At 49.4% G+C, this 12,567-nt stretch overlaps 1 protein-coding gene across 2 annotated transcripts in view; it reads left to right on the top strand.

Moving 5' to 3' along the window:
* Nucleotides 1–12,567, top strand: part of LOC306756480 (atrial natriuretic peptide receptor 1-like) — an 83,320-nt gene that overhangs the window by 45,603 nt on the left and 25,150 nt on the right. Inside the window, exons 12-21 of one of the 2 annotated variants that reach the window (XM_079241214.1) lie at nt 274–378; nt 463–534; nt 711–873; nt 1,052–1,207; nt 3,310–3,478; nt 4,125–4,271; nt 4,644–4,767; nt 5,977–6,045; nt 6,149–6,323; nt 7,295–7,393. In XM_079241214.1, coding sequence (XP_079097340.1) covers nt 274–378; nt 463–534; nt 711–873; nt 1,052–1,207; nt 3,310–3,478; nt 4,125–4,271; nt 4,644–4,767; nt 5,977–6,045; nt 6,149–6,323; nt 7,295–7,393 — 1,279 coding nt within the window. Of the gene's footprint in view, nt 1–273; nt 379–462; nt 535–710; nt 874–1,051; nt 1,208–3,309; nt 3,479–4,124; nt 4,272–4,643; nt 4,768–5,976; nt 6,046–6,148; nt 6,324–7,294; nt 7,394–12,567 lie in introns of those variants that run through there. The other variant, XR_013771322.1, reaches the window with a different exon arrangement.

Genomic DNA, 12,567 nt, shown 5'->3' with positions numbered 1-12,567 from the left:
CCATCAGACGGACTCCTCCCTGAAGGACTCCACCTGGGCCATCAGACAGACTCCTCCCTGAAGGACTCCACCTGGGCCATCAGACGGACTCCTCCCTGAAGGACTCCACCTGGGCCATCAGGACAGGACAGGAAGTTCTGTATTCAATGCTCAGGGGATTTGTCTGGCAACATGGAGTCCCAACAGATATTCCCACTGAAGCACCCGCTCCAGGAATTTCCATGTGTTGCAGGATCTGTGAGTCATGTGACCAGTTTCTTTGTTCCTGTTCAGATGCGAGACGTTCAGAACGAACACCTGACCAGGTTCATCGGAGCTTGCATTGACACCCCCAACATCTGCATTGTCACAGAGTACTGTCCTCGGGGAAGTCTGCAGGTCTGTCCAACTGTCTATGTAAACATCTGTTCACGTATTTTTCTGCTGCTGGATTCCTGTGTTTCCTTGTGCTTGTGTTCCCAGGACATTCTGGAGAACGACAGCATCACTTTGGAGTGGATGTTCAAATATTCTCTCATCAATGATATCATAAAGGTATCTTCCTCCGGTCCTATTCGATGGGTGTTGATTGTCCTGCGTCTCTAAAGTTTCTGATTGGACGGATGTTGAATGTCCTGCCTCTCCATAGTATCATATTGGATGGGTGTTGACTGTCCTGCGTCTCTAGAGTATGCTATTGGACGGGTGCCGAGTGTCCTCTGTCTCTTCAGGGCATGGTGTTCCTCCACAACAGTGTTATCTCGTCTCACGGGAAGCTGAAGTCGTCCAACTGTGTTGTAGACAACCGCTTTGTCCTGAAGATCACCGACTATGGATTGTCCAGCTTCCGATCAGAGGGAGACTCTGGAATTGATGCTCATGCGTACTACGCTCGTAAGATTCTTCTTTTTTACAGTTTGCTTATTCTTTGAACCTTAAGCTAATTCTTGGTTTGGTGGAAACTGACCCGATTCTGCTGTTTCGGCTCTATGAGAAATAAAGCTGATTCTGGTTCTGATTCTGAAAGATGAATCAAAGTCCTCCTGTCTGGCTCTGATCTGACGTCCTGCAGAGAGGCTGTGGATGTCTCCAGAACTGCTTCGGATGGAGCGTCCCCCTCCTCAGGGGACACAGAAAGGGGACGTCTACAGCTTTGGCATCATCCTCCAGGAGGTGGCGCTGCGACGAGGAGCCTTCTTCTTGGAAGGAGGCCTGCTCAGCCCGAAAGGTAAAACTTGTTTCATGATAGGTCACATGGTCCAAATGAGGTATCCTTTGATTAATTGGTTCAAAATTTCCAAGTGGGAAAAATAAAAGGAACCAGAAGCTGGCCTGGTTCTGTCTGCTGATGAGTTCATGTCCTGCTGTTCCACCTGTCAGCTGAGATATTTCATCCTGTTGGCTTCAGCCATTCTCTCCCAGTGGTCAGTAAATGCAACCGGCAGAAGTGGTGAGACAAACATGTTTGACAGTGAGATCCAGCTGTGTCACATGTTTATGTTACACCGTTTTGCCCTTCAAGACTTATAAAACAGTGTCCTGGGTTTCCTGAATACCTTTAACACTTATTCCATAAATACCTCTATTATTTATGTATGACTGTGTGACTGTTAAAATAAAGAACTTATAGGTAATAGCTTCTAACAAGATGCCCCTGTTTAATGAACAATGGTTTGCAACATCATGACCTGAGTAGCCTTAGCAAAACACATAGTTGTAGTCGGCCCACTTTATAACCACGTGAAAAGTAAAATAACCAAAAAGAAAATAGCCGGCACCTGTGGTGATCGTTGCAGGGCTGAGATGGTGGCGCCAGTAGGTCCACCAGTGGACAGAAAAATGTGATGCGATCGAAACCGGGCGCGTTTACTCACGCCAACACAGTTATGCATCCTGTATGAAGGCGCAGTTGTTTGGTTTTGCTTTTTCCCAAACGAAGACCAGCGCTTCTTTCGCAGTTTCCAGAGGGTTGGAATACCCTAAGCCAGACTTTCACAGTCCGCAAGGCAAACGGCAGCTGTACGTCCTCATCAGCGACCATGCAGCGCAGCTCCTCACAGTTGTAAGCGTGAAGATGTCCCATGAAAAGTCCACTGTTTCAGCATACCTGCCTTTTCTCTCCTGCCTGGCTAATTAAGAGCAGGTCCAACGCAACATCGTGTTACAGAACCTCTCATCTTACTGGGTTCTTCCGCTTCTCGTTGTGACGGAACACTAGAGCCATGGACGGTGGAAAGTTCGAGAGCTCGAGCCGTTACTTCTTCTCTCAACCTGTTCCGACCTGAGCATGATTGTCCTGCCCCCGCACCAATAAAGTCCTGGTAGTTCTCGGGGGAACCAGGAGTAAACAAACGTCATGTAAAGTTAGATTGTCTCTCCTGTCACCACATTGTTTCCCCACATTTTCATGTAACATTCAAGGTAATTGGAAAACAGACAACTCACATTTACAAATCAAATAAACATCCATGAACAATACATATCAATAAAAGTACAACCAAACAATGAAAATATGCAAAACATGTTTATAGAAAAACCCACGGGTTACATTCAGAATAAAGTGCAGCTATACAAGTCCCTCCTCTCATACGCAGTTCAGAGTAACAGGTTTATAGAGTGCTCTGACCAGTCAGCACAGCGACTGAGCACAGTACACTGACATCATGCTAATATCACGCTAACATAAATAACATCCTACTAGCATGATGCTAACAGCCAAACAGAACCAATAAAAGTTCCCATATCTGATATTCAATGAATGCAGCATGATGTGAAGTTGTGGGTGAAGCTAAAGAGTTAAGATGGATGGATCTGTTCTGACCCGGTTCTGAGATGGACCAGAAGCATGTAGGTCTGACCCGGACACTGAAAGACAAAATTAGGCCTAAAATGGACAGATGGGACAGACGAAGACAAATAAAAATAACCTCTAAGACAGAGGTGTCCAGCTCCGGTCCTCGAGGGCCAGAATCCTGCAGGTTTTCTATGTATCCCTGCTCAGACACACCTGATTCAAATTAATTAGTAGTAGAGCTTAATCAGTTGTGCACGTCATTGGCTGTTTGATCCATTTAGTGGAAGCTAGATGTGTTGGAACAGGAATACATGGGAAACCTGTAGGACAGCGGCCCTCGAGGACCGACTTTGGACACCCCTGCTCTAAGACAATAGTTTCATGTCTGAAATGTTCCTTTGGTTAGAACTTCTTTAGACTCTGATGCTCAACTTTAACTAGACTCTGAGGTCCTGTATACAGTTCTGATTTTGACCTTCATCTTCTTCCTGTTTTTGTCTCTGAGTGAGACCTGATGGTGTTGAATATCTCCACAGAGATTGTGGACCGGGTGATTCTGGGCGAGTGGCCCTGCCTGAGGCCCACCGTCGACCCCCAGAGCCACACCCCAGAGCTGGGTCAGCTGATGCAGCGATGCTGGGCTGAGGAGCCCACAGAGAGACCGGACTTCAACCACATCCGCCTGTTGCTGCGCAAGCAGAACAAGTAAGACCCGGTTCTGGGAACATCTCTGTTTTTTCCTCCATGCAGCTCTAAACATCCACATATGACCGACACAAGTGAGCCAATCAGAGCAGATACCTGACAAATACCTTTAAGTTGTTTCTTTGTCTTCATAGGTATTTCTGGAATATTAGTTTATCCTGAATCGGCCACTGATCTGTAGACCTTTAGTTGTGTCCGCTACAACCAGAACGTGGACCAGAGACCCCAAAACTACCCACTTCCAGTGATCTAATCAATTTCTTACTGCTGAAGCTGTTCTAGAGCAGCACCTGGTTGTTGGTAGCAGTACTACACCTTAGGCCATGTTGGTGGAGACTTCCTGTCTCGAACTCGGTCCATAATGTCGTAACGCGGACCATACTGTCAGTAACGCGGACCACAATGTCGGTAACGCGGACCACAATGTCGGTAACGCGGACCACAATGTCGATAACGCGGACCACAATGTCGATAACGCGGACCACAATGTCGATAACGCGGACCACAATGTCGGTAACGCGGACCACAATGTCGATAACGCGGACCACAATGTCGATAACGCAGACCAAAATGTCGATAACGCAGACCACAATGTCGATAACGCGGACCACAATGTCGATAACGTAGACCTGGGTCATGTCTTCAGGGAGTCCAGGACGAACATCTTGGACAATCTGCTGTCTCGCATGGAGCAATACGCCAACAACCTGGAGGAACTGGTGGAGGAACGAACTCAAGCTTATCATGAGGAGAAACGCAAAGCCGAAGCCCTGCTGTACCAGATACTACCACAGTAAGTACTACAATACCACATTTGTACCAGATACTACCACAGTAAGTACTACACTACCACATTTAGTACCAGATACTACCAGAGTAAGTACTAGACTACCACATTTGTACCAGATACTACCACAGTAAGTACTACACTACCACATTTAGTACCAGATACTACCAGAGTAAGTACTAGACTACCACATTTAGTACCAGATACTACCAGAGTAAGTACTATGCTACCACTCAGCTGTACCAGATACTACCACAGTGAGTACTACACTACCACATTTAGTACCAGATACTGCCACAGTAAACACTACAGTACTACAGTTTGAATCAAATACCACTCGATTATGTGCATGATTTTTCATTGTTTGTTGGTCGTCAGCTCGGTAGCGGAACAGCTGAAGCGTGGAGAGACAGTTCAAGCCGAAGCCTTCGACTCAGTCACCATCTACTTCAGTGACATTGTGGGCTTTACTGCCATGTCTGCAGAGAGCACCCCGATGGAGGTACAACACCCAGCAGGCTGGTCTAGCATTGACATTGGTAACAGAAGGAAACTGTTAGCTTAGTTTAGCATGGAGACTGGTAACAGAAACTGTTCGCTTAGTTTAGCATGGAGACTGGTAACAAAAGGAAACGTTAGCTTAATTTAGCATGGAGACTGGTAACAGAAGGAAACTGTTAGCTTAGTTTAGCATGGAGACTGGTAACAGAAACTGTTCGCTTAGTTTAGCATGGAGACTGGTAACAAAAGGAAACGTTAGCTTAATTTAGCATGGAGACTGGTAACAGAAGGAAACTGTTAGCTTAGTTTAGCATGGAGACTGGTAACAGAAGGAAACTGTTAGCTTAGCTCAGCATGGAGACTGGTAACAGAAACTGTTCGCTTAGTTTAGCATGGAGACTGGCAACAAAAGGAAACGTTAGCTTAGTTTAGCATGGAGACTGGTAACAAAAGGAAACGTTAGCTTAATTTAGCATGGAGACTGGTAACAGAAGGAAACTGTTAGCTTGGCTCAGCATGGAGACTGGTAACAGAAACTGTTAGTTTTGTTTAGCATGGAGACTGGTAACAGAAGGAAACTGTTAGCTTAGTTTAGCATGGAGACTGGTAACAGAAGGAAACTGTTAGCTTAGTTTAGCATGGAGACTGGTAACAGAAGGAAACTGTTAGCTTAGCTCAGCATGGAGACTGGTAACAGAAACTGTTAGTTTTGTTTAGCACGGACACTGGTAACAGAAGGAAACTGTTAGCTTAGTTTAGCACGGACACTGGTAACAGAAGGAAACTGTTAGCTTAGCTCAGCATGGAGACTGGTAACAGAAACTGTTAGTTTTGTTTAGCACGGACACTGGTAACAGAAGGAAACTGTTAGCTTAGTTTAGCATGGAGACTGGTAACAGAAGGAAACTGTTAGCTTGGCTCAGCATGGAGACTGGTAACAGAAACTGTTAGTTTTGTTTAGCATGGAGACTGGTAACAGAAGGAAACTGTTAGCTTAGTTTAGCATGGAGACTGGTAACAGAAGGAAACTGTTAGCTTAGTTTAGCATGGAGACTGGTAACAGAAGGAAACTGTTAGCTTAGTTTAGCATGGAGACTGGTAACAGAAGGAAACAGGGGATGGCTACAACTGGCTGTTTCTAAATATTGAAAATACCTGGATTAACCGTCTGTGTGTGTGTATTTGTGTGTGTGTGTGTGTCTGTGTGCAGGTGGTGACTCTGCTGAACGACTTGTATACCTGCTTTGATGCGATCATCGACAATTTTGATGTTTACAAGGTGAGAACCTTCTTCCTGTGGAGTCTGGACCAGTCCTCAGATCTGCACGTTAGGATCCATAACGACCCCGTCAGATTGACTCATGGTCCTCTGGTGCCCCCAGGTGGAGACCATTGGTGACGCCTACATGGTGGTGTCGGGGCTGCCGGTGAGGAACAGGAAGCTGCACGGTAGAGAAATTGCCCGCATGGCGCTGGCTTTGCTGGACGCCGTCCAGACCTTCAAGATCCGCCACCGGCCAGAGCAGCAGCTGAAGCTGAGAATAGGAATCCACAGTGGTGAGGGTCCCACACCTGAACCGGATCACCACATTAACATCTGAACTAGGATGTTGAAAACCAGCCACAGAGCTCAGACTGTCTGGTTTTAATTCATCCTCCTGAAAATCTTCCTTAGAAATTATGCATAAATCATGTAAAGCAGCGTTTTTTAACCCCAGTCCTCGAGGCCCACTGCCCTGCATGTTTTAGTTTCTACTAACTCTAGTACAGATTAATTGAACTGCTTGCCAAGTTCTATGAAAGCCCAATAATGAGCCGCTGACTTGAATTTCCCCTCTGGGATGAATAAAGTATTCTTGATTGATTGATTAATTTGAGTCAGGTGTGTTGAAGTAGGGTTACCTATAACATGTGCAGTGCAGTGGGCCCCGAGGACCAGGATTAGGGAAAACTGCTGTAAAGCAGCTTGTTTACCTGCAGCAGTAGCAGGGAATTTATTGTCCCAGTTGTTAGACTGGGCTTGGTAGTTGGTGGACACAAACGCAGGATCAATGTAGATAAGAAGTTTTTAATTCCTCTCAGACAGGTAGCGAGAAAGAGAATCAGGATCAAAGCCTGTTACGGGAAAGACAAGATTACACAATACAACGAAACGCATGAGGATAACGAGGGGACACAGGTGATCTCCATAATGGCAGGGGCAGGAGAATCCTGGGAAATGTAGTCTAGGCCGATGATCAGTAGGCAAGTGAGGCTGAGCGAAACAGAGGAGGAGCAGACACCAGTGGAATGAAAAAATAGAAAGGAAGAGGAGTTGGTGTCGTTATTCTTCCAGATCTCTGAAAGCATCTCAGACAACATTCTTCTTTTGATGATCAGCTGCAGCGTATCTGTAGTTTTGATTACAGGGAAACAATAAAAGTAAAGACTAAATGCCCCGTCTAACCTGGAGGAAGGAGGCAAATGATTCAGAAAAGTGACTATTCTGTAATTCTAATGCACAGTAATGATGTACATGTGCTGCACAGGTCCGGTGTGTGCAGGAGTTGTGGGTCTGAAGATGCCACGCTACTGTCTGTTCGGTGATACGGTCAACACGTCGTCACGCATGGAGTCTACAGGGGAAGGTAACTGAACTTCAACAATCTGGGTTTAATGGTCTGTTCTCTGATTGGTCCATCTGGTGTGTCACATGATACAAAGCTGAGAGGAGGAGACTCAGAGTTCAGCCTCAGGATGTGTATGGGTACAAATAAAGGAGAGGAGGATGTAACAGGTATGGATGAGTGGATGGATGGATGGCTAATAGATGGCTGGATGGATGGATGGATAAGTGTGGGTGGATGGATGGATAAGTGTGGGTGGATGGATGGATAAGTGTGGATGGATGGATAAGTGTGGGTGGATGGATGGATAAGTGTGGGTGGGTGGATGGATAAGTGTGGGTGGGTGGATAAGTGTGGGTGGGTGGATGGATAAGTGTGGGTGGGTGGGTGGATAAGTGTGGGTGGATGGATGGATAAGTGTGGGTGGGTGGGTGGATAAGTGTGGGTGGATGGATGGATAAGTGTGGGTGGGTGGGTGGATAAGTGTGGGTGGGTGGATGGATAAGTGTGGGTGGGTGGATAAGTGTGGGTGGGTGGATGGATAAGTGTGGGTGGGTGGGTGGATAAGTGTGGGTGGATGGATGGATAAGTGTGGGTGGGTGGGTGGATAAGTGTGGGTGGGTGGATGGATGGATAAGTGTGGGTGGGTGGATGGATAAGTGTGGGTGGGTGGATGGATAAGTGTGGGTGGGTGGATGGATAAGTGTGGGTGGGTGGATGGATAAGTGTGGATGGATGGATAAGTGTGGGTGGGTGGATAAGTGTGGGTGGATGGGTGGATAAGTGTGGGTGGGTGGGTGGATAAGTGTGGGTGGGTGGATGGATAAGTGTGGGTGGGTGGGTGGATAAGTGTGGGTGGGTGGATGGATAAGTGTGGGTGGGTGGATGGATAAGTGTGGATGGATGGATAAGTGTGGGTGGGTGGATAAGTGTGGGTGGATGGGTGGATAAGTGTGGGTGGGTGGATGGATAAGTGTGGGTGGGTGGATAAGTGTGGGTGGGTGGATAAGTGTGGGTGGATGGGTGGATAAGTGTGGGTGGGTGGATGGATGGATAAGTGTGGGTGGGTGGATGGATAAGTGTGGGTGGGTGGGTGGATAAGTGTGGGTGGGTGGGTGGATAAGTGTGGGTGGGTGGGTGGATAAGTGTGGGTGGGTGGATGGATAAGTGTGGGTGGATGGATAAGTGTGGGTGGGTGGATGGATAAGTGTGGGTGGGTGGATGGATAAGTGTGGGTGGATGGGTGGATAAGTGTGGATGGGTGGATAAGTGTGGGTGGATGGATAAGTGTGGGTGGATGGATGGATAAGTGTGGGTGGGTGGATAAGTGTGGGTGGGTGGATGGATGGATAAGTGTGGGTGGATGGATAAGTGTGGGTGGATGGATGGATAAGTGTGGATGGGTGGATAAGTGTGGGTGGGTGGATGGATGGATAAGTGTGGGTGGGTGGATGGATAAGTGTGGGTGGGTGGGTGGATAAGTGTGGGTGGGTGGGTGGATAAGTGTGGGTGGATGGATAAGTGTGGGTGGATGGATGGATAAGTGTGGGTGGGTGGATAAGTGTGGGTGGGTGGATGGATAAGTGTGGGTGGGTGGGTGGATAAGTGTGGGTGGGTGGATGGATAAGTGTGGGTGGATGGGTGGATAAGTGTGGGTGGGTGGGTGGATAAGTGTGGGTGGGTGGATGGATAAGTGTGGGTGGATGGATAAGTGTGGGTGGGTGGATGGATAAGTGTGGGTGGGTGGATGGATAAGTGTGGGTGGATGGGTGGATAAGTGTGGATGGGTGGATAAGTGTGGGTGGATGGATAAGTGTGGGTGGGTGGGTGGATAAGTGTGGGTGGGTGGATGGATAAGTGTGGGTGGGTGGATAAGTGTGGGTGGGTGGATGGATAAGTGTGGGTGGGTGGATAAGTGTGGGTGGGTGGGTGGATAAGTGTGGGTGGGTGGATAAGTGTGGGTGGGTGGGTGGATAAGTGTGGGTGGGTGGATGGATAAGTGTGGGTGGGTGGATGGATAAGTGTGGGTGGGTGGATGGATAAGTGTGGGTGGGTGGATGGATAAGTGTGGGTGGGTGGATGGATAAGTGTGGGTGGATGGATGGATAAGTGTGGGTGGGTGGATGGATAAGTGTGGGTGGGTGGATAAGTGTGGGTGGGTGGATGGATAAGTGTGGGTGGGTGGATGGATAAGTGTGGGTGGATGGATAAGTGTGGGTGGGTGGATGGATAAGTGTGGGTGGGTGGGTGGATAAGTGTGGGTGGGTGGATGGATAAGTGTGGGTGGGTGGATGGATAAGTGTGGGTGGATGGGTGGATAAGTGTGGGTGGGTGGATGGATAAGTGTGGGTGGGTGGGTGGATAAGTGTGGGTGGATGGATGGATAAGTGTGGGTGGGTGGATGGATAAGTGTGGGTGGGTGGATGGATAAGTGTGGGTGGATGGATAAGTGTGGGTGGGTGGATGGATAAGTGTGGGTGGGTGGATGGATAAGTGTGGGTGGATGGATAAGTGTGGGTGGGTGGATGGATAAGTGTGGGTGGGTGGATGGATAAGTGTGGGTGGATGGATAAGTGTGGGTGGATGGGTGGATAAGTGTGGGTGGATGGGTGGATAAGTGTGGGTGGGTGGATGGATAAGTGTGGGTGGGTGGATGGATAAGTGTGGGTGGATGGATAAGTGTGGGTGGATGGGTGGATAAGTGTGGGTGGGTGGATGGATAAGTGTGGGTGGGTGGATGGATAAGTGTGGGTGGATGGATAAGTGTGGGTGGATGGGTGGATAAGTGTGGGTGGATGGGTGGATAAGTGTGGGTGGGTGGATGGATAAGTGTGGGTGGGTGGATGGATAAGTGTGGGTGGGTGGATAAGTGTGGGTGGATGGATAAGTGTGGGTGGGTGGATGGATAAGTGTGGGTGGGTGGATGGATAAGTGTGGGTGGATGGGTGGATAAGTGTGGGTGGATGGGTGGATAAGTGTGGGTGGGTGGATGGATAAGTGTGGGTGGGTGGATGGATAAGTGTGGGTGGGTGGATGGATGGATAAGTGTGGGTGGGTGGATGGATAAGTGTGGGTGGGTGGGTGGATAAGTGTGGGTGGGTGGATGGATAAGTGTGGGTGGGTGGGTGGATAAGTGTGGGTGGGTGGGTGGATAAGTGTGGGTGGGTGGGTGGATAAGTGTGGGTGGGTGGATGGATGGATAAGTGTGGGTGGGTGGATGGATAAGTGTGGGTGGGTGGGTGGATAAGTGTGGGTGGGTGGGTGGATAAGTGTGGGTGGATGGGTGGATAAGTGTGGGTGGGTGGGTGGATAAGTGTGGGTGGGTGGATGGATAAGTGTGGGTGGGTGGATGGATAAGTGTGGGTGGGTGGGTGGATAAGTGTGGGTGGATGGATGGATAAGTGTGGGTGGGTGGATAAGTGTGGGTGGGTGGATGGATAAGTGTGGGTGGGTGGGTGGATAAGTGTGGGTGGATGGGTGGATAAGTGTGGGTGGGTGGGTGGATAAGTGTGGGTGGGTGGATGGATAAGTGTGGGTGGGTGGATAAGTGTGGGTGGGTGGGTGGATAAGTGTGGGTGGGTGGATGGATGGATAAGTGTGGGTGGGTGGGTGGATAAGTGTGGGTGGGTGGGTGGATAAGTGTGGGTGGGTGGATGGATGGATAAGTGTGGGTGGATGGATGGATAAGTGTGGGTGGGTGGGTGGATAAGTGTGGGTGGGTGGATGGATAAGTGTGGGTGGGTGGATGGATAAGTGTGGGTGGATGGATGGATGGATAAGTGTGGGTGGATGGATGGATGGATAAGTGTGGGTGGATGGATAAGTGTGGGTGGGTGGGTGGATAAGTGTGGGTGGGTGGGTGGATGGATAAGTGTGGGTGGGTGGGTGGATGGATAAGTGTGGGTGGGTGGATGGATAAGTGTGGGTGGGTGGATGGATAAGTGTGGGTGGGTGGATGGATAAGTGTGGGTGGGTGGGTGGATGGATAAGTGTGGGTGGATGGATGGATGGATAAGTGTGGGTGGATGGATAAGTGTGGGTGGGTGGGTGGATAAGTGTGGGTGGGTGGGTGGATGGATAAGTGTGGGTGGGTGGGTGGATGGATAAGTGTGGGTGGGTGGATGGATAAGTGTGGGTGGGTGGATGGATAAGTGTGGGTGGGTGGATGGATAAGTGTGGGTGGGTGGGTGGATAAGTGTGGGTGGGTGGATAAGTGTGGGTGGGTGGATGGATAAGTGTGGATGGGTGGATAAGTGTGGGTGGGTGGGTGGATAAGTGTGGGTGGGTGGATGGATAAGTGTGGGTGGATGGATGTATAAGTGTGGGTGGATGGATGGATAAGTGTGGGTGGATGGATGGATAAGTGTGGGTGGGTGGATGGATAAGTGTGGGTGGATGGATGGATAAGTGTGGGTGGGTGGGTGGATAAGTGTGGGTGGGTGGATGGATAAGTGTGGGTGGGTGGGTGGATAAGTGTGGGTGGGTGGATGGATAAGTGTGGGTGGGTGGATAAGTGTGGGTGGATGGATAAGTGTGGGTGGGTGGATGGATAAGTGTGGGTGGATGGATGGATAAGTGTGGGTGGATGGATGGATAAGTGTGGGTGGGTGGGTGGATAAGTGTGGGTGGGTGGATGGATGGATAAGTGTGGGTGGGTGGATGGATAAGTGTGGGTGGGTGGATGGATAAGTGTGGGTGGGTGGATGGATAAGTGTGGGTGGGTGGATGGATAAGTGTGGGTGGGTGGATGGATGGATAAGTGTGGGTGGGTGGATGGATAAGTGTGGGTGGGTGGATGGATAAGTGTGGGTGGGTGGGTGGATAAGTGTGGGTGGGTGGATGGATAAGTGTGGGTGGGTGGATGGATAAGTGTGGGTGGGTGGGTGGATAAGTGTGGGTGGGTGGATGGATAAGTGTGGGTGGGTGGGTGGATAAGTGTGGGTGGGTGGATAAGTGTGGGTGGGTGGGTGGATGGATAAGTGTGGGTGGGTGGATGGATGGATAAGTGTGGGTGGGTGGTGGATAAGTGTGGGTGGGTGGATGGATAAGTGTGGGTGGGGTGGATAAGTGTGGGTGGGTGGGTGGATAAGTGTGGGTGGGGTGGATAAGTGTGGGTGGGTGGGGTGGATAGTGTGGGTGGGTGGATAAGTGTGGGTGGGTGGGTGGATGGATAAGTGTGGGTGGGTGGTGGATGG

The sequence above is a fragment of the Telmatherina bonti genome (genome assembly GCF_933228915.1).
Source record: "Telmatherina bonti genome assembly, chromosome: 5".
Lineage (NCBI taxonomy): Eukaryota > Metazoa > Chordata > Actinopteri > Atheriniformes > Telmatherinidae > Telmatherina > Telmatherina bonti.
Note: the sequence above shows the minus strand (reverse complement) of the source record. Positions and strands in the feature narration are given on the sequence as shown.